Source organism: Protopterus annectens, chromosome 14.part0, assembly GCF_019279795.1.
Source record: "Protopterus annectens isolate FY-2018-M chromosome 14.part0, PAN1.0, whole genome shotgun sequence".
Lineage (NCBI taxonomy): Eukaryota > Metazoa > Chordata > Ceratodontiformes > Protopteridae > Protopterus > Protopterus annectens.
Genome location: NC_056748.1, coordinates 696726538 through 696748064, shown reverse-complemented (window position 1 = coordinate 696748064; position 21527 = coordinate 696726538). Strand labels below are relative to the sequence as shown.

Sequence of the window (21527 nt, the reverse complement as noted above, 5' to 3'; positions counted from 1 at the left end):
CAAATTGTGTACTATTGTAATTTATACCAAAGTGATTAATGCTGCAAGGAGTGTCCACTCGTATTCCTTTCAGTATGTCAGACTTGATTTGTTTTCATTGAGCAGTTTGTCACTTCTCATTTAAATAATAGTTTCCTGAGTAATTGCCTGTGCCTGCAGTTTGTGTGCTATAAATTGCAGTATAAATTTACTAAAAGAATAAAAGTTTATCAAAAATAAGCTGTCTACACTTGGTATTTATTTATTTATTGTGTTTAGCATTTGTTTACCGGGAAACTGACTTGGAGCAAAAACAATTTTCAGAGGCAGCCCGGGGAGAAACACTCCAGATGCATGTCTTTGTAACATGGGAGGAAACCGGAGTACTTAGAGAAAACCCACATGACTGCAGAGACGACATGCAGACTCCACACAGAAGGCACTCCAGCCAAGAATTAAACCGGAGAACCTCTTGCTATGCGGCGACAACCCTGCCACTGCACTACTGCGATGTGGTGTGTTCTGTTATGCTAGGCTTAATGCAAGGCTGTGGTGAACCTAAATGAATATAATTGTCCAACTGTGAATAAAGGTTGTAGTCTTTGCTTGTGGCAAAAAAGAACTAAATAGTAAGAGGGCACTTAATCATCACTGTAGAATAATTTACTAACATTGCTAGGAAGAGCCATAACATGGATTCTTTTAAGATGCATTATGAATAGTTTAACAGAGTCAGTAAATCTTGAGCTTTTTTATTTCCCACTAGAAAAGGATAAATAGAAATCTTCTTTTTCTCTTGTTTGACACTTCAAGGATGTATGGCTTTGCAGTATGCAAAAGCATACATCTTTCGACCCATTATATTTTGGTGGTTTGCCACAACCTATTAAAATCTCTCATTTAGTTCATTTGTCCATGTTACTTACAAAGTTTTCTGTACTCTGTCTTGTTAACAGATTGTGGGATGGTCAATGAAAATGTTCTTTACAACAGAAATGTCAAAGTTTTTAAACATTTCCTTATTTAAGATAGATCCTGGGGCTTTCTTGTTATGTGTATTGTCCCTGAAGTGTAGTGAGAGATTCATCTAAACTTTTTCACCACTCCCTCATTCAGAGAGTTCTTCTCAAGACTCAGAAAAGACAGCCTTATGATGGTTCTTATTCCTACATTCTACCCAAGAATGATCTGGTTTCCGGCTGCTCCACAAGTTGTATCTGGTTTCCCATTGATCACTTCCTCTGAATCCACAGGAGGTATCCATTCTGTGTTTGGACTGCGTCTTGAATCCAGAGAGCCTCAGACTTAATGCCTGACTTCTAAATATTTGGTTATATCCAGAAAGGTTATACGTAGTAATTTTTAGCTGATAAAATTTCTGTGGAATGGGAAATATTTGTCTTTGGGAGGTAGTTACAGGGTTATATCCTTTTTATTTCTCTGAACATTATACTGGAATATCTTCTATAATTTTTCAATAATCACTTTTTGGCCTTTTGGCTGCAATCAAGTGTGAAAACCTGCAGTATCGTTCAGTTCAAGTTTACCTTGCTACAGATGTTCATCGTGTTACCCTGCTGCAGTCATCACACTTGGGTTATCCTGCCGTCAGGCGGTCCCGCAGTCGGCCCGAATTCCAAAGTCTTGGTCCGGCGTCGGTTGCTGTCGCTTCTTCCCTGACGTCAGTGCGCCAGGGGTATATAAGAGGCATCCAACGCCATTTTCTTCAGTCTTTCTTGCCGCGCGGTGCCCGAAGCAGAAGCAGTTTGCAAGTGCCGGTCGGCCGACACCTGAGATTTTCGAATCTAGTTTCAGTCCGAAGTCTTCAAAGCTAAGTACCCCGTTGGGGAACCTTTTCTTGCCTCAGTCCGATGTCAGAAAAAGTTAACAATTTTGTATACCTTGCCTAGGCCCAGACCATGACATCACTGGTTGTCGGTTTTGTGCTAGGTTCAATAAGCGAACTATTAAGCGACACTTTGATTTCGCATGACACTACTTCGGTAGGAGATTTAATTACACTATGCCGTCGAAGCAACCGACTACCGGCGTGCATAAAAAACACAAAGATAAAGAAAGGCAGCCTAGATCCAAGCCAGACTCCGAGCCCTCGGCTGGGCCGGTCGCCGGTTCTCCGGTTTTTAGTGAAGAGGCACCTACGCAGCCCCTGGCTACCGCTGAATTGGATCCCCAGACCACTTCGGATTCTCCAGCAGAGAGTTCTAGGCCGACGCAGCCATTTTCTTTAGGCCCTACCGACGACATTGCAGTAGGAGAAGCCGGTGCTGTAGAAACACCTTCGGTTTCTGAAGGTGTCTTCAGACTGACTACTCTCACCATAAAATCTTATGCTAAGCTTAAGACTCCTCTTAAACCAAAAAAGACTACTCTTCAGTCTCCAGGTCAAGGCCCTATGCCTAAGAAACAGATGCTTAAAATGGCTGAAGATTTAATTTCTTTGATCAGGGGTTCCCAACCCACGACAAAAGGCCTAGACAAGAGGAGGATTATGCCTCCTCTGATCAAGTGTCTGTTTCCTCAGGCTCCTCTGAGGAACAGGATTACTCCTTTCCCCCTTTTGAAGATTCTGATGCTGAAGACTTCATTCCCTCAGCTTCTCCCCCTGAAGATTATTCCTTTGGGGAAACCTTACATACCATGAGGGAACATTTCCTCTGGGAAGGTCAGGACTACTCCGACTCAAAGAAAAGGCTCCGAGAGTTTATTTTACTCCCCCAGCACAGACCCCTTGCTATCCCCCCAGTTTTAGACATTGTGGATGATGTTTTCTTAGAATCTAGTCTAAATCCAGATTCTCTGCCTCCTGCTCCAGCCAAACCAGATAGATACTATAGAGTGCCTGGCTCACACAAATTCCTATACAAAAGCCCTGTTGCTGATCCAGAGACAATCTCCCAGGGTCCCAAAGGGGCTAAGGCTTCTATGGCTAAAAATCCTGTACCCTCTGAAAGGGACTCCAGAGCACTAGATAGGTGGGGGAAGAAGGTTTACACCTCAGCTACTCTAGCTATGAGAGCACTAAATTGTCAATTTCACATGCTTAAATACCAGCAATTCCTAATGTCTCAAATAAAACAAAAGATGGTACGCACCCTCAACAGTCTGAATTCAAGGAAATGCAGGATCTGTTGCATGCAGCTGAACAGGTGGGCAAACATACTTTACAATGTGGTTTTGATGCCTTGGAAGCTTCCTCTAGAGCAGCTGTTACTGGGTCTGTTATACGTAGGCATGCTTGGTTAAAGGAACAATCTCTGCCTGATCATGTTAAAGCAAAGTTACTAGATGCACCCATACAGCAGGATGTCTTATTTGGGGTTAAAGCAGAGGAGGTTTTAAAGAAAATGGAGGATAAGGCAAAATCTATGCAGACTGTCAAAGATTTCTTACAAGTACAGCCCCCACGCTTCAGCAGAAATTGGCCAACAAAAAATTGGTCCTTTCCAGCTTCTGACAGACCACAGAGGGGTAAATAAAGGCACCCAAGGGGCAGAGGACAAGCACAAATCCCTTACAAACCTCGCCAATTGGGCACTGCAACACAGAAGGGAGGAGAAGACGGGCCACAAACTAGTAGAAGGCAAACACAATGACTTATACCTCAAACTGCCAAGCAAAACTCTCTTGGCAGTTCCCTTGGGAGGAAAATTAGCACTTTTTGCAGACAACTGGCGTATCGTCACAAAGGACAAATGGGTACTAGACATTATCTCACAAGGATGCAGATTCCATTTCCACACCTTGCCAAGGATAAAAGGAATGCCAAACCTGCCACAAAATCAATGGGCAGAGGCACAAAAACAAATTACAGCTCTCATGGACATGAGAGCCATTCAACTGGTACCTACACAGGAGCAAGGCCAAGGATTTTACTCAAGGTTCTTTCTAGTCCCCAGAAAGGACAATGCTTGGAGACCCATTCTGGACCTTTCAATTTTAAACACCTTCTTGCAAGTACCCAAATTCAAGATGCTAACACTACAGCAGCTTCTTCCCATGTTGGGCAAGAAAGCTTGGCTAGTAACGTTGTACCTCAAGGAGGCATACCTGCATGTCCCTATCAGACAAAATTGCAGAAGATACCTCCGTTTCATTGCAGGATCAACCCATTACCAATTCCCTGCACTGCCCTTTGGCTTATCTACTGCGCCCGGGGTCTTCACAAAATGTCTGGCATACTGCATAATGCATACTGCAGACAAAGAGGAATTCAAATATACCCATACCTGGACAACTGCCTCATCCAAGCAGAAAGCAAAGACATTCTCTTACAACACCTGGCATTTGTAAAACATCTTCTAAGTTGCCTAAGGTACACAGTAAATGAAAAGAAATCAAAAGTAGTGCCCTCATAAAATATGACATTCCTGGGTGCCAGCTTGAATACAACGGCCCAGATGGCTTATCTGACGCCAGACAAACAACTACAATTAACTCCATACTTCAGAGCAATGGCAACAAAGACCCAACTCCCTGCAAGAAAAATTCTGCAGGCCTTGGGCTTCATGGCATCTTGCATACTACTAATACCATTTGCAAAACTGCATATGAGGAAATTACAATGGTACCTAAAAAGCGTATGGACTCAACACAGCCACAGCTTGGAAACAATGATACCTCTCATTCCCTGCCTTCAACAGGAGTTTCTATGGTGGTCACAGGCATGTCACCTCAACAAGGGTCAACCTTTCACCTTACCCCCAGACAGGCAAACTATGACAACAGATGCATCAGACTATGCCTGGGGGGCACACATGGCAGGACGGTGCATTCAAGGCATATGGACTGCAGATCAAAGGAATCTGCACATCAATCAAAAAGAAATGCTAGCCGTACAAAATGCTGTGACAGCCTTCAAGGACCTCTTACATCCAGGACAGCTTATCATAAGGACAGACAACACCACAGTAATGTGGTACATAAACAAGCAAGGGGGTACACACTCCTACCCTCTATGCAGGCAAGCAATGACCTTGTGGAAGACAGCACTGGCTTACCAAGTTCAATTACAAGCTCAATTCCTGCCAGGAAAAAAGGACACATTGGCAGACGACCTAAGCAGAAACATCATGGATCCCCACGAGTGGAAACTGGATCCACAAGTATTTGCAATGATAACTCAAAAATGGGGGCTCCCAGACATAGACCTGTTTGCCAGCCCCCAAAACTATCAACTAACAAAAGTTTGCACAAGGACTTTTCACCATCAAGCTTGGAAAGTGGACGCACTCTCATTCAGTATATGCCTTTCCTCCATTACCCCTTTTCACAAAGGTGCTGCTGAAAGTCAGGATGGAGAGACCCCGAATGATACTCATTGCCCCAGACTGGCCATGCCAGCACTGGTACCCACTATTAAGGGATATGGCCCAGGGCCCACCATGGATTCTACCACAAATTACCCATCTGCTCACACAGCAAGACAATCAGATTCTACACAGCCAGCTCAAAACCTTAAACTTGGCTGCATGGCAAATCACCTAAGCAACCAGCCAGCTCCTCTCTCACAAGCTGTTATGGATGTTATTCTGGAGGCCAGGAGGCCCAGCACCAGGAATGCCTACTCAGACAAATGGAAAAGGTTTTGCGCTTGGAACCAAGCTAAAGGCCAAAATACCCTTCAGCCTGACATACCTCAGATTCTGCAATATTTAACTGAGATGTTACACAAAGGGCTTTCTTTTTCATCTATTAAAATCCACGCCTCAGCTATTTCAGCTCACTACAACACGGATCCTCCCTTATTTTCACATCCACTCCTAAGGCAGTTTCTCAGAGGGGCCAAAAACATTAGGCCTCCCAGGAGAGCACCAATACCTACTTGAGACCTCAACTTTGTTCTGGAAAAACTTACGCTACCTCCTTTTGAGCCAGCTTTCTCAGCTGACTTAAAGTTTATATCATGGAAGACTGCCCTGCTGCTAGCAATTACTTCAGCGAGAAGAGTTTCAGAGCTTCAGGCACTAATGGCAGTAGAGCCTTTCCTCATTTTTCATCAAGACAGAGTTTCTCTACGAACTAACCCCTCCTTTATGCCTAAGGTGGTATCCAGTGTGGCTCTAAATCAAACCATCCATTTACCCACCTTCTTTCCAAACCCACAGAACAAAGGAGAAAGACTCCTACATTCCTTGGACATTCACAGGCAGCTACGTTACTACTTGGATAAAACTAAGGTTTTCAGAAAATCTGACCAGCTTTTTGTATCCTATGCTACAGCATCACAAGGAAAGGCTATCTCAAAACAGACCATTTCCAAGTGGATAGGACATTGCATATATTTTTGCTACACCCACCATGAAAAACCAGTTCCTGCTAGCATAAGGCCCCACTCTACCAGGGCAGCAGCTACATGTACAGCCTACCTCAGGGGGGTGCCAACCAACGATATTCTGGAAGCTGCAACTTGGAGATGTTCATCGTGCATACAGCTGCAGTCATTACAGATGGGTTATCCTGCCGTCAGGCGGGTCCTCGGTCGGCCGAATTCCAAAGTCTAGGTCCGGCGTCGGTTGTCGTCGCTTGTTCCCTGACGTCAGTGCGGCAGGGGTATAAAAGAGGCAGCCGACGCCATTTTCTTCAGTCTTTCTTGTCGCGCGGTGCCCGAAGCAGAAGCAGTTCACAAGTGCCGGTCGGCCAGCTCCTGAGATTTACGAAAGTATTTCAGCCGAAGTCTTCTTGAAAGCTAAGTACCCCGTTAGGGAAACTTTTCTTGCCTCAGACCGATGTCAGACAAAGTTAATAATTGCATTTCTTGTGGGAAGCAAATACCGCATAAGGATTTCCACTCTTTCTGTATACCTTGCTTAGGCCCAGGCCACGACATCTCGGCCTGCCGTTTTTGTGCTAGATTCAACAAACGCACTATTAAGCGCCGGGCGGAGTTCTCCTTTCATTATTTTGGCAAAAAATTTAATTATATCATGTCGTCGGATACTCCGACTCCAGTTTTGAGCAAAAGACGCAAAGATAAGGACCGACATCCGAGGTCCGCACCGACTACTGACACCACGCTTAGGCCGACTACCGGTTCTCCGGTTCTCAGCGAGGCACCTACGCAGCCCCTGAGTACCGATGACACTACATTACCGGTGACTTCAGTACCCGAGGTCGCAGGCTCCTCGTTCCCCATTCCTACTGCATATAACGACGCCACTCTTGGCGGGGAAACTCAGAATTTAGACAGGCCTGCCATTTCTCAAGGCGTCTTCAGGCCTTCCTCCTTCTCTATTAAAGCCTTCACTAAATCTAAAGCAGCCATGAAAACCAAAAAACAGGGACCTCAGACCTCTTCTCAAGGCCCCATGCCTAAAAAGCAGATGCTTAAAATGGCTGAGGATTTGATTACTCTTATCAGGGGTTCTCAACCCCCCTCTGACAAAAGACCCAGATTAGAGGAAGACTACCCTTCCTCAGATCAAGCTTCTATTACCTCAGAACACTCTGAGGACCAGGATTACGCCTATTCACCTTTCGAAGACTCTGATGCTGAGGAGTCTATTCCCTCGGTCTCCCCCCCTGAGGACTACTCTTTTGGGGAAACCCTGCATACATTGAGGGAACACTTTCACTGGGAAGGCCAAGATTACTCAGATTCCAAGAAAAGGCTCAGGGAATTTCTTCTGCTCCCCCAGCATAGGCCCCTGGCTATCCCTCCTGTTTTAGATATATTGGATGATGTGTACACAGAAGCCAGCCTTAATCCAGATTCTTTACCTCCAGCTCCTGTTAAACCAGACAGGTATTACCGGGTTCCTGATTCTCACCAGTTCCTATATAAAAGCCATACTGCTGACCCAGAAACTATTTCACAGGGTCCCAGGGGAATTAAGGCCTCTACTGCTAAAAACCCATTACCTTCAGAGAGAGATTCCAGAGCCTTAGAAAGGTGGGCGAAAAGGTGTATACCTCGGCCACTTTAACCATGAGGGCATTAAACTGTCAATTCCATATGTTAAAGTATCAACAGTTTTTGTTATCTCAGTTGAAAAGCAAAATGACACAACCAGAACAACCAGATTTAAAAGAGTTGCAGGATTTGTTGCATGGTGCAGAGCAAGTGGGTAAACATACCTTGCAGTGTGGTTTTGATGCTTTAGAGGCCTCATGTAGAGCTGCTGTTACGGGGTCTGTTATACGTAGGCATGCTTGGCTCAAAGAGCAAACCTTACCAGATCATGTCAAAGTTAAATTATTAGATCCACCTCTTCAAAAAGATGTATTGTTTGGTGTTAAAGCTGAGGAGGTACTAAAGAAAATGGAGGAAAAAATGAAATCAATGCAAACAGTGAAAGATTTCCTGCAGGTACAACCTCCACGTTTCAGCAGAAACTGGCCTTCAAAAAATTGGTCCTTTCCAGCCATGGACAGACCTCAAAGGGGCAGATACAGACGCCCAAGGGGTCGAGGGCAACCTCAAGTATCTTACAGAGCCAGACAGTGGCAAGCACCAACCCCAAGAGGTGGAGAAGATAGATCACAGTCATTAAGACACAATGACTTCCCCCTACACCTGCCAAGCAAATCTTTAATGGCAGCACCTTTGGGCGGAAAACTGGCATTATTCTCAAAAAATTGGCATATTGTTACAAAAGACAAATGGATTCTGGACATTATAGACAGAGGCTATACAGGTTCCACTTTCACACCCTTCCAAAAATGAGAGGCATGCCAAACCTGGCACAAAAACAAATTTCCGCTCTCATGGACATGAAAGCGATTCAAGAGGTACCTGCTAAAGAACAAGGTCAAGGGTTTTATTCCACACTATTCCTGGTACCAAGGAAAGACAAAGATTGGAGACCTATCTTAGACCTATCCATCCTAAACACATATCTACAGGTGCCAAAATTCAAGATGCTCACATTACAGCAGCTTCTTCCCATGCTGGGCAAGGAGTCTTGGCTGGTAACATTGGACCTCAAGGAGGCATACCTGCATGTCCCTATCAGACAAGATTGCAGAAGATACCTCAAATGTCTTGCAGGTTCAACCCATTACCAATTCTCTGCATTGCCCTTTGGCTTATCTACTGCGCCCAAAGTGTTTACGAAATGCCTGGCATCAGTAATCGCCTTCTGCAGACTACAAGTAATACAAATCTACCCATATCTGGATGACTGCCTGATCCAAGCGTACAGCAAGGACATACTATTGCAGCACCTGGTGTTTGTAATAAAACTGTTGAACTTCCTGGGATACACAGTCAACAAAAAGAAATCAAAACTAATACCCTCTCAACAAATAATTTTCCTGGGTGCCAGCTTGAATACAACCACCCAGATGGCCTACCTCATGCCAGACAAACAAGGGCAACTGTCTCAGTACTTCAGCAAAATGGCAACTTTCACCAGGCTAACTGCAAGGAAAGTCCTGCAGGCTCTGGGATTCATGGCATCTTGCATCCTACTAATCCCATGTGCAAAGCTGCATATGAGGAAACTTCAATGGTACCTAAAAAACTTATGGTCTCAACACAGCCACAGCTTGGAAACAATTATACCACTCATTCCATGCCTTCGAAAGGAATTTTTGTGGTGGGCTCAAGCATGCCAAAGAAACACAGGTCTCCTTTTCTGTGTACCTCAAGCAACTCAAATCATCACAACAGACGCCTCAGACTACGCCTGGGGAGCACACATGGCAGATCAGTGCATTCAGGGAAAATGGTCCCAAAAAGAGAAGCACCTACACATCAACCAAAAGGAAATGCTAGCCGTGCAAAATGCTATTATGACCTTCAAAGACCTACTGCATCCAGGCCAGCTATTGATAAGGACAGACAACACTACAGTGATGTGGTACATAAACAAACAGGGGGGAACTCATTCATACCCCGTGCAGGCAAGCCATGACCCTATGGAACACAGCACTGGAATTGCAAATTCAACTACAGGCACAATTCCTGCCAGGGAAGGAGAACACACTGGCAGACAACCTAAGCAGAAATATGACAGATCCACACGAATGGAAGTTGCATCCTCAAGTTTTCACAAAGATAACTCAGGCATGGGGACAGCCAGACATAGATCTATTTGCTACCCACAGAAATTACCAGTTGGAAAAATTTTGTTCAAGGACCTATCATCCACAGGCCTGGAAAGTGGACACACTCTCTTTCAATTGGACAACATTGACAGTTTATGCCTTCCCGCCTCTTCCTCTGCTGCCCAAAGTTCTATTAAAAGCCAGAGCAGAGAGGCCGCAAATGATTCTCATTGCTCCAGACTGGCCAAGACAAAACTGGTATCCGCTCCTGAAGAGCCTGACACATTCCCCACCATGGATCCTACCTCTAGTCCCTCTTCTGTTGTCCCAGCACAACTACAAAACCCTTCACAGCCAGCTCAAAACCCTAAATCGAGCTGCATGGAGAATTCCTTGATTTCCCAACAGACTCTCCTCTCCAAGGAGGTGCAGGATGTCATCTTGGAGGCCAGAAGACCTTCTACTAGAAAAGCCTACTCCGCCAAATGGAAACGATTTTGTGCCTGGAATCAAGAAAAGGGCCAGAATCCTTGGGTAATAAATATACCTCAAATTTTACAGTACCTAGCTGAGATGTTAAATAGTGGACTTTCCTTCTCCTCCATCAAGATCCACGCTTCAGCCATTTCTGCACAATACAACACGGATCCTCCTTTATTCTCACATCCTCTCTTAAGGCAGTTCCTCAGAGGGGCAAAAAATATAAAACCCCCAAGGAAACCACCAGTCCCTGCTTGGGACCTTAATTTCGTATTGGAAAAGCTGACCCTTCCTCCCTTTGAGCCAGCTTCTTCAACAGAACTACAATACTTGTCATGGAAAACAGCCTTTCTTCTGGCTATCACCTCAGCACGCACGGTTTCGGAGCTACAGGCCCTCATGGCTGTGCAACCATTCATCATTTTCCATCAGGACAGAGTTTCCTTACGAACCAACACTACCTTTATGCCAAAGGTAGTATCCAGTGTAGCTTTGAATCAGACTATCCACTTACCTACCTTTTATCCAAATCCACAAAACAAAGGGGAAAGACTACTACATTCCTTGGACATTCACAGACAACTTCGTTATTATTTGGACAGGACCAAGCCATACAGGAAATCCGAGCAACTCTTTGTGTCCTATGCTACAGGTGCTCAAGGAAAGGCTATTTCCAAACAGACAATTTCAAAATGGATAGCCCACTGCATACGCTTTTGTTACTCATTTCATGGAAAAACTGTGCCTGCATGCATCAGATCCCACTCCACCAGGGCCACAGCTACCTCTGCAGCTTTCCTCAGGGGGGTCCCTACCAAGGTCATTTTGGAAGCAGCCACTTGGAGTTCAGTGCACACTTTCTCCAAGCACTATCACCTACCACTATACTCTAAATCTAGAGCGGGTTTTGCCACAGCAGTCTTGCAGGGCATACTCGCTCCTCCTAGTTCCACTTAGTGCCTACCACCCTTACTTAGCTTTGGGATTCTTCTCATCTGTAATGACTGCAGCTGTATGCACGATGAACATAGTACAGTTTTGTACCTACCATAAATGTAGATGTTCGAGTGCTCATACAGCTGCAGTCCAGGTTACCCCCCCTCCGTCCCTCTTAGGACAGGCATTATGACAAACACCTTATCATACAACCTATTTGGGGTATTCTCTTATGGTGTATTTGCTTGCAACTACTGTTTTTTGATTATTCTATAGTGCATGTTTGCATAACATTATGTTTTGCCTTCCTTCTGGGGGCACCTGCCATCTGGGGCAAGAAAAACTGAAGAAAATGGCGTCGGCTGCCTCTTTTGTACCCCTGCCGCACTGACGTCAGGGAAGAAGCCGACAACCGACGCCGGATCTAGACTTTGGAATTCGGCCGACCGAGGACCCGCCTGACGGCAGGATAACCCATCTGTAATGACTGCAGCTGTATGAGCACTCAAACATCTACATTTATGGTAGGTACAAAACTGTACTTTCAGTACACACCGTCACCAAACATTACCACTTACCACTTTACTCTAAGACTAGAGCTGGCTTCGCCACTGCAGTTTTGCAGGGCCTTCTAGCCTCCTCTAACCCTGTTTGACTCCACCACCCATCCTTAGCTTTGGGATTCTACCCAAGTGTGATGACTGCAGCAGGGTAACACGATGAACATAGTACAGTTTTGTACCTACCATAAATGTAGATGTTCGAGTGTATACCCTGCTGCAGTCCAGGTTACCCTCCCTCCATCACCTCTGAACTATCTGAACTTATCTCTACCACTCTATCCTATACTACCTCTGTGGTGTATTTGCTTGTGCCTAAGGGTTTTGTTTTATTTTTATATAGCTATATGTATATATATATATATATATATATCTATATGTATATATATTTTGCCTACCTGTTAGGGGCACCTGACATCTGGGGCAAGAAAAACTGAAGAAAATGGCGTCGGATGCCTCTTATATACCCCTGGCGCACTGACGTCAGGGAAGAAGTGACAGCAACCGATGCCGGACCAAGACTTTGGAATTCGGGCCGACTGCGGGACCGCCTGACGGCAGGATAACCCAAGTGTGATGACTGCAGCAGGGTATACACTCGAACATCTACATTTATGGTAGGTACAAAACTGTACTTTTTTCAGTTTGAGTGTGATCTGCAATCTTCTATTAAGGTCCACCTTGCTGCAGTTTTTCATTTTTAAAGAGCGACTTGCAATATTCTGTAGTTAAGGTGCACCTTGCCTCAGTTTTTGCTTTTCATAAACCTTTTTTTCCATAAAGTTTTTGAGCCCTTAGATGTAGCTTGTATCTTCTTAAGTGGTCTGATTCATTTAAACCCTGATGTCCTTCAAGGATGCATCTGCAGTCCTTACAAATGGGTTGTCCTGTCGTCAGGCAGCCCTTCGGTCGGCCGGATTCCAAAGTCTGGGTCTGGCTTCGGCTGGTGTCGCACTTCACCCGACGTCATAGCTGCAGTTCTTCGGGTATAAAGGCATCAGCCGACGCCATTTTCCTCAGTCTTTCTTGCCGCGTGGCGCCCGAAGCAGAAGCTGTTCGCAAGTGCCGGTCAGTCAGATCCAGAGATTACTACTACCGAATACTACTTCGAAGACTTCTAAAAAGCTAAGTACCCCGTTGGGGACTCTTTCTTGTCTCAGCCGATGTCAGAAAAAGTGAATAACTGTTTAACTTGTGGGAAACAAATACCTCATAAAGATTTCCACTCTTACTGCTTACCTTGTTTAGGCCCAGACCATGACGTAGCAGCTTGTTTAGCCTGTGCTTCTTTCAACCGACGAACGCTTAGGCGTTGGTCGGAGTTTGCTGAACAGTTTTTCGGCTCAGATTTTGCGTACATAATGCCGTCGGATCCTCCGACTACTCAAATTGTTAAGAAACGCAAAGAAAAGAACCGACACTCGCGGTCTGCGGTTTCGGCCGAAACCACGGTTAATCAAACCGCGAGTGTCTCGGTTTCGGCCGAAACCGAGCAAACGGTTTAATCTTCAGCCGAATCCATGACTACTACCGAGGCCCCCTCTACCCTACTTGAATCGGCCTCTGAAGTTTTACCTACTACTGTGGTTTCACAAGATTTATCGGACACCATCCCTTTGGATGTTTCTACCCCAGCACGTGGTGCTGCTAGGCCTCCTGCAGCCATGTCTATAAAGGCCTTTGCCAGGGCTAAAGCAGCCAAAACTTCTAAGTCTGTGCCTGTTAAGTCCCCCTCTCACAGGCCCAGCTCCAGTTCTCAAATGCTTACTCTGGCAGAGGATCTCATCTCTTTAATAAGGGGATCCCAATCTCACCCAGACAGGGCCTCTCAACCTCCAGAAAAGAGACCTAGAGTAGAGCCCCCTGAGCCAGTGTCCTCAGATGACTCTTCTGATGATACAGACAATACAGACCATCCAGAGGCTCCCTTTTCTACTTATGAAGATTCCGATGCTGAAGAATCGATTCCTTCAGCTTCTCCACCAGAGGAGTTTTCTTTTGGGGAAACTTTACATGCCATGAGAGAGCAATTCCAATGGCAGGGGCAAGATTTCTCAGATTCAAGGAAAAGGCTTAGGACCTTTTACACTTACCGCAACATAGGCCTTTAGCTATACCTCCAGTTCTTCCTGTTGTGGATGATGCATTTAATGATGCTTGCACTGCTCCTGATACTTTACCTCCAGCCCCTGCTAAGCCAGATAGGTTCTACAGGGTCCCGGACACTCATCACCATTTATACAAGGCTCCTTTCGCAGATCCTGAGACTATCTCCCAGGGGCCTAAGGCAGTAGCTTCAACCTCAGCTAAAATCCTCTCCCTTCTGAAAGGGAATCCAGGTCCTTAGAGATGGGGTAAAAAAGTATACACCTCTGCTACTCTCTCAGCTAGAGCATTGAACTGTCAGTTCCATATGATCCAATACCAAGAGTTTATGCTTGATCAGTTAACTAAGAAACTGTCCTCGGATGATTCTTTAGATAAGAAATATGTTCTAGAAATGGTGAATAACATTCAGCAGGTTAGTAACCATTCCTTAAAATGTGGCTATGTTGCACGGAGGCTTCATTTAGATCAGCCATGACCGGCACAGTTATAAGAAGACATGCATGGTTGAAAGAACAAGTCCTGCTGGATCATGTTAAAGCAAAGCTATTAGATGCTCCTATGGATAAGGTCAGTTTATTTGGTTCTCCTGCCCAACAGGTACTGAAGAAAATGGAAGAGAAGGCAAAATCTGTACAAACAGTAAAAGATTTCTTACAGGTTCAGCCACCAAGGTTTAGCAGGAACTGGCCTTCCAAAAATTGGTCCTTTCCAGACTCCTCAAAAACTCAGAGAGGGAGGAATAGGCGTACAAGAGGCAGAAATCAATCCAGAGGAGGTGCCTACAGGGGCGCCAGTGGCAAGGTAACAACCAACGAGGCACAGACACAACCACTGCCACTACAACAGGACAATCACAGTGACTTGGCTTTGACACCGCCTACCAGGGAACAAATAGCAGCACCCTTAGGTGGAAAGTTAGCATTATTTTCAAAAAACTGGCACTGTATCACAAGAGACAAGTGGATTTTACAAACTATAGACCAAGGCTACAGGTTTCATTTCCACACTTTACCGGAAAAGAGGAATGCCAAACCTACCACCAAATCAAAAGACAGAAGCTCTAAAACAAATAGCTCAATTAGCAAGGATGAGAGCTGTGGAAAGGGTACCATCTATGGAACAAGGCAAGGGATTTTACTCCAGACTCTTCCTGGTACCAAGAAAGGAAAAAAATTGGAGGCCTATTCTCGACCTGTCCGCTTTAAGCACATACATCATTGTTCCAAAATTCAAAATGCTGACCCTACAGCAACTTCTTCCCATGCTGGGCAAGGAGTTTTGGCTGGTAACTCTAGATCTCAAGAAGGCATACCTGCACGTCCCCATACGACCACATTGCAGAAGATACCTCAGATTTCTTGCAGGATCAGAGCATTATCAATTCTCAGCATTGCCCTTTGGCTTATCTACTGCGCCCAGAGTGTTCACAAAATGCCTGGCATCAGTAATCGCTCACTGCAGGCTTCAGGGAATCCAAATTTATCCATACCTGGACGACTGCCTAATACAAGCGGACAACAAAAACAAGCTAACAGAAGACTTACAAAGAGTCATTTGCTTACTACAGGCCCTGGGATACACAGTCAATATAAAAAAGTCAAGACTGATACCATCCCAAACAATCACCTTCTTAGGTGCAGAATTGGACACAGTAAAACAGATGGCATTCCTAACTGCAGAAAAACAAAAACAACTTCCTGTCTATTTTTGGCATTAACAAAGCAGAACAAACTAACAGCAAGGAAAGTACTGCAGGCCTTGGGCTTCATGGCATCCTGCATAATCCTGGTCCCCCATGCCAGACTACATATGAGAAAACTACAGTGGTACCTAAGAATTTATGGTCTCAACACAGGCACAGCTTAGAAACCGAAATACCACTAATTCCATGCCTGAAACAAGAGTTCCTGTGGTGGGCTCGGGCATGCCAGTCAAACCCAGGTTTGCCCTTCCACAGCATTCAACCAAACCAAACCATCACAACGGACGCCTCAGACCTCGGTTGGGGGGGCCCACATGCTGGACAAGTGCATACAAGGCTTATGGACTCCAGAGCAGCTGCATCTGCACATAAATCAAAAAGAAATGCTGGCAGTACAACTAGCAATCCAGAATTTCAGACCATTCCTCCAAGAAGGCCAGTTGATGATAAGGACAGACAACACCACAGTCATGTGGTACATCAACAAACAGGGAGGCACTCATTCATACCCTCTATGCCGAATGGCCCTAAACCTATGGAATATGGCTCTGAGTTACAACATTCAGTTACAAGCAATTTTGTAACGGAAAAGAAAACATCCTAGCAGACATTTTAAGCAGAACTACCTCGGATGCTCACGAATGGATGCTACACCCGGACATTTTCAAGGCCATCACAAAGAAATGGGGACTGCCACAAATAGACCTATTCGCATCCCCACTCAATCACCAGCTCAAGAAATTTTGCACAAGGACATACCACCCACTTGCTTGGAAGGTGGACTCTCTATCCTTCAGTTGGAAAGGCCTGACAGCATATGCATTCCCACCTCTCCCTTTGATGCACAAGGTGCTATTGAAAATCAAAGAGGAACGTCCAAGGATAATTCTGATAGCTCCAGACTGGCCAAGACAACATTGGTACCCATTACTGTGGAGCATGTCTCGGGGGAGAATGTGGTCACTACCCCTGATTCCCTTGATGTTAACCCAGAACAACTACAACATTATGCATCCAAACCTGAAAACTCTGCAACTGACTGCCTGGAACATTACATAAGAGCAACTAACCCAGATTTATCCCAAAGGGTTAAAGACATTATACTTGAGGCCCGCAGACCTTCAACAAGAAGGAACTATGCAGGAAAATGGAAGAGGTTTCTCATTTGGAGTGCCGACAGGGGCAAAGATGTGTCAAAGGTAGACATTGCCAACATCCTGGAGTATTTGGCAGAGCTTTTCCATACAGGCCTGTCCTATTCCTCCATCAAAATACATGCATCAGCTATTTCTGCAGAATACAGCTTGATCCACCTGTCTTTTCGCATCCTCTACTCAGGCAGTTTCTGAGAGGAATTAAGAATGTAAAACCTCCTAGGAAACCACCATTACCAGCATGGGACTTGAACTTTGTACTAGAAAAATTGACACTTCCCCTTCGAACCAGCAGCAACAGCAGATCTTCAACACCTATCCTGGAAAACTGCTTTCCTGCTGGCAATTACCTCAGCAAGAAGGGTTTCAGAACTACAGGCTTTAATGGCAGTACAACCTTTCCTAATCTTCCATCAAGATAGAGTGTCCATGAGAACTAATCCTACATTTATGCCTAAGGTGGTATCCAGAGTGTCTTTAAACCAGGCAATCCACCTACCTACCTTCTTTCCCAATCCACAGAACAGGGGAAAGACTGCTGCATACATTGGATGTACATAGACAGTTACGCTACTACCTGGACAGAACCAAGGGTAATAGAAAATCTGACCAGCTTCTGGTAGCATATGCAACAGGAAGAGAAGGAAAAGCAATTTCCAAACAGACAATCTCCAAGTGGATAGGAAATTGCATTAGATTCTGTTACTCCTACCATGGAAAGGAAATTCCACAGAACATAAGACCTCACTCTACAAGGGCTACAGCCACTACCACAGCTTTCTTACGAGGAGTGGCTACCAAGGACATTATAGAGGCTGCTACTTGGACCTCCGTGCATACATTTGCCAAGCATTATAACTTACCTTTATACTCTAGATCCCGAGCAGGGTTTGCCACTGCTGTTTTGCAAGGGATCCTAACTACACCATCATTTCTTCTTCCTCCTCCCCTAGTTTAGCTATGGTATTCTACCCATTTGTAAGGACTGCAGATGCATCCTTGAAGGACATAGTACAGTTTTGTACCTACCATAAATGTAGATGTCTGAACAGGATAGCATCTGCAGTCAGGATTACCCACCCTCCTTCCCCTCTGTGGTACTCCTAGGGTATTTGCCCACCTAATAGCTAGCTGGGGGGGGATCTCTTATGGTGTATTTGTTTGTATATATGTACATACATGATTATTTTGTGTGTTTGCCTTCTACTATTTGGAAACATTGGCATTTATCCAAAAATTTAGCTTTCCAAGAGGGCAACTGGCATCTGGGGCAAGAAACACTGAGGAAAATGGCGTCGGCTGATGCCTTTATACCCGAAGAACTGCAGCTATGACGTCGGGTGAAGTGCGACACCAGCCGAAGCCAGACCCAGACTTTGGAATCCGGCCGACCGAAGGGCTGCCTGACGACAGGACAACCCATTTGTAAGGACTGCAGATGCTATCCTGTTCGGACATCTACATTTATGGAAGGTACAAAACTGTACTTTTTGATGACATTTATTCTTTCCAGGGATCTGAAGTTTTTGTTGTAGTGGATAACTCATCCTTCTCTTTCAAGTCTTTCATGTTTCAGATTTTCCTCTCCTGGAAGATTCTGTGATTGTCATCACATCAGCTAGAACTACATTCGAAAGCTTTTTGATTTTGCAAGCCATTTCAAGTCTTTTGTTAAAAAAAGGTTCCCTTTGCACTAATCCTTGATTTCTTCTTTGTTTGATCATGTTGGTTCTAAATTCCCTTTAACCAGTCTGTTCTTTTTCCAGTCTACTTTCCAGAAATACCCAAACTAGAGAAAGCTGTTCTGAATAAGCTGGATGCTCTAACAACCTTGGAACAGACAAAGCAACGTTTTGCTTTTGCCAAACTTAGAAAATTAAAAAAAAAAAAATCATAGACTATGACTTAGAGTTAAAAATTTTGCAGTAGCAAGTATTTTTTCCAAAAACTTTGCAGTAACAAGTGTTGTTTTCCATTGTGGTCAGTGTCTTCTGCTTCTATTAAGTCTGTCTTGTGCTAAAGCAGTAACTGCCTTGACTGCATTCTTTGGGGGGTGGGGTTCCATGCAGGGCATCAGTTTTTCTCCTGCTGGTCCAAAGCTTATAATTTTATTAAGCATCACAGCTTGAATGCTGTCTTTAAGGTGGGTTTTATAAGGGCAGTTTGCTAACTGTGGCAGGTACTGAGAAGACAGGTTGGCTGCTTATAGCCCTGTCATATCTGTGCATCTTTGAGAGTTTCTGTCAACAGTGTCTGACCTCTCTTCATACCCCATACTTGTAGGATTCTTCTGATTCACAAATGGCTACTTTTTAATGCAGTGCTAAAAATGAGTGTGTTTCGTCCCTGCAAACTTCTGTTGTCAGTTTCTTTGTAGAAGAACTGTGAAACAATGGGTCTGTCTTGTCCATTCATGGTTATGATTTTGATGATGTCAGCAAGAAGGAAGTGACCAAAGAGAAAATGGTTTTAGAAAAGATTGTAGATAAGGTTGTGTCAGTGATTGCCCTTACAAGATGGCAGACATTCAGAGAACACCCAGTAACTAAGAAGCTTACAAACATTTGTATTTTTAATACTTTTTAGGCATTGGTTATTTATTTTCCTCTGAACCTTCCAGTGCTTTCCTGCTTATTTATTTTTAGCCCTGGTTCCTGCATTCTGTACCCCTCCATTCCAGTCTCTGTCAATAAGTTTCAGTTCCTTTTGTTCAAGTTCAGGGGCAAGTTAGTGAAATAAATTACACAGTCATCATCAGGGCATATCGATGTGTGAATTGTCATTATAAAATGTCTTTGTAATCCCTGAATAAGACATTGCAAACTAATGATGTAATTTAATCTCAGGAAAATTTCCAAAAATGTGCTCTGTAGTTGTAACTTCTATTCTAGTCGCATGCACTTGATGTTGGTACCTTCTCACGCAATGGCACTGTTCTTTCCTCCGTATAGTTTGCCCCATAATTATCTTAAAGAGTTCATTTTTTCAAATTTCTGTCTGCAACAGCTCCTGTTTCCTTCTGACTGTAGGTGTAACATGCAGACTAAAAAATATCTGAAAAGGTTGACTGAGGCAGGCAGGTTTTTGACTTCAGCAATTTCAGCTGACATAACTATGAAATATTTAATAAAACAGGTAAAAGAGTGAATGTGATTCTTCTGCCATCATGTATTTTTAATTAGAATGGAACAAAATTAAATGAACCTATAAATACTGAATTAATAGTTTGGCTGTTATTTGTAAACACATTACTGTAATTCTTGGAAGACAAACATATCTTCAGCAAGAGCAGCTGTGAATGGTCAAGTTCTCGTGTGTGTGTGTGTGTGTGTGTGTCAGCATGTATGCAGGCATGTTCATATGTGTGGAGGGGTGTATTTTGGGACTCATGCAAGTAATTATTTTTTTTTTTATAGGTTTAATTATAGTAAACGCCTGGTATGGAAAATTTGTGACAGACAACAGTAAAAAACACGAAAGAGCAAAAGTGATTGATGTTACTGTTCCACTACAGTGCCTAGTGAAGGATTCTAAACTCATTCTAACAGAAGCTGCTAAGGTATGTTTTCATTAAAAAAAAATCTCCTGTGCTGTCAGCTACAGCTCCACAACAGAAGTTCACCACATGTAATGTCACTCAAAATTACAAACATTAATGGGCGACTTTTACTAAACATACCAAAAATCAAAAGCACTTTTTTTGCAGGGAGGGAAACTCTTAACCCCACCCCACCACTTGTATACCTTAATTATAAGATCACTCTGTCTCAGAGATAACTTTAGTTTTGGGATTATGTCCTTCACTGTATTTGCACATTGAGCGACAAATGCTGGTATGGTGAACTTCTGCCTTGCTCTATTAGCTAGCTTAAACAAAGCAAGTATTGGCTGTTTTATTTATTTATTTATTTTATTTATTTTGCATTTGTTTACTGGGATAGTCCGACTGGATACATGCCCATTTTCAGCAGAGGTCCGGGGAGAAAAGCTCCAAAAAGACATTCAACAAACTTAAATTTTTACAGTTTAAAACACAAAATAAAACACAAATAAAAGGATTTTACACAGATGTAAACAAACACAAAAACAGCTATACAAATTATTACATTTTTACTCAGATGGAAAATTCTAGACAATGTTTTTAAGAATGATAGGGTATTGAATGCCTAGTAGGCTAACCTGGTAGTAGATCCAAGGAGATCATAGGATTTATAAGTTAAGAAACAATAAAGTGTAGACAGAAGTCCTCCATGTGCACACGAGTGATGGTTAGAGTTAGTCTGGATTAGGACAAAGACATAGCCATCGTTTTTTAAAGTACTGAATCAGACTTTTCTTGAATCGAGGAAGAGAGAGTTTAGATGTAAGATTAGCAATGTAATGTATAAAGTTAACACTGATTCTTTATTTCTCTGTACATCTCTTCATATGTTCTGATATAATTTTAGTAGCATAAGCAATTAAACCAGACAGAATTTATGACAGGGACATAGTTACTTACTATAACGCGAAGTAAAACTTGTATTTAAGGACTCTTAAGATGTAGGCTTCTTACTTTATATGGTAGGATTGAGCTACCTTTGTAGGTTTCCTTTTTTT

The 21527-nt window shown here is 43.7% G+C and overlaps 1 protein-coding gene across 3 annotated transcripts in view; it reads left to right on the top strand.

Moving 5' to 3' along the window:
• DNAJC11 (DnaJ heat shock protein family (Hsp40) member C11) overlaps nt 1-21527 on the top strand; it is a 1614167-nt gene that overhangs the window by 1341638 nt on the left and 251002 nt on the right. For all 3 annotated transcript variants that reach the window (XM_044056434.1, XM_044056436.1, XM_044056435.1), the window contains one exon: nt 20345-20487. In XM_044056434.1, the coding sequence (XP_043912369.1) occupies nt 20345-20487 (143 nt within the window). The remainder of the gene's footprint in view (nt 1-20344; nt 20488-21527) is intronic.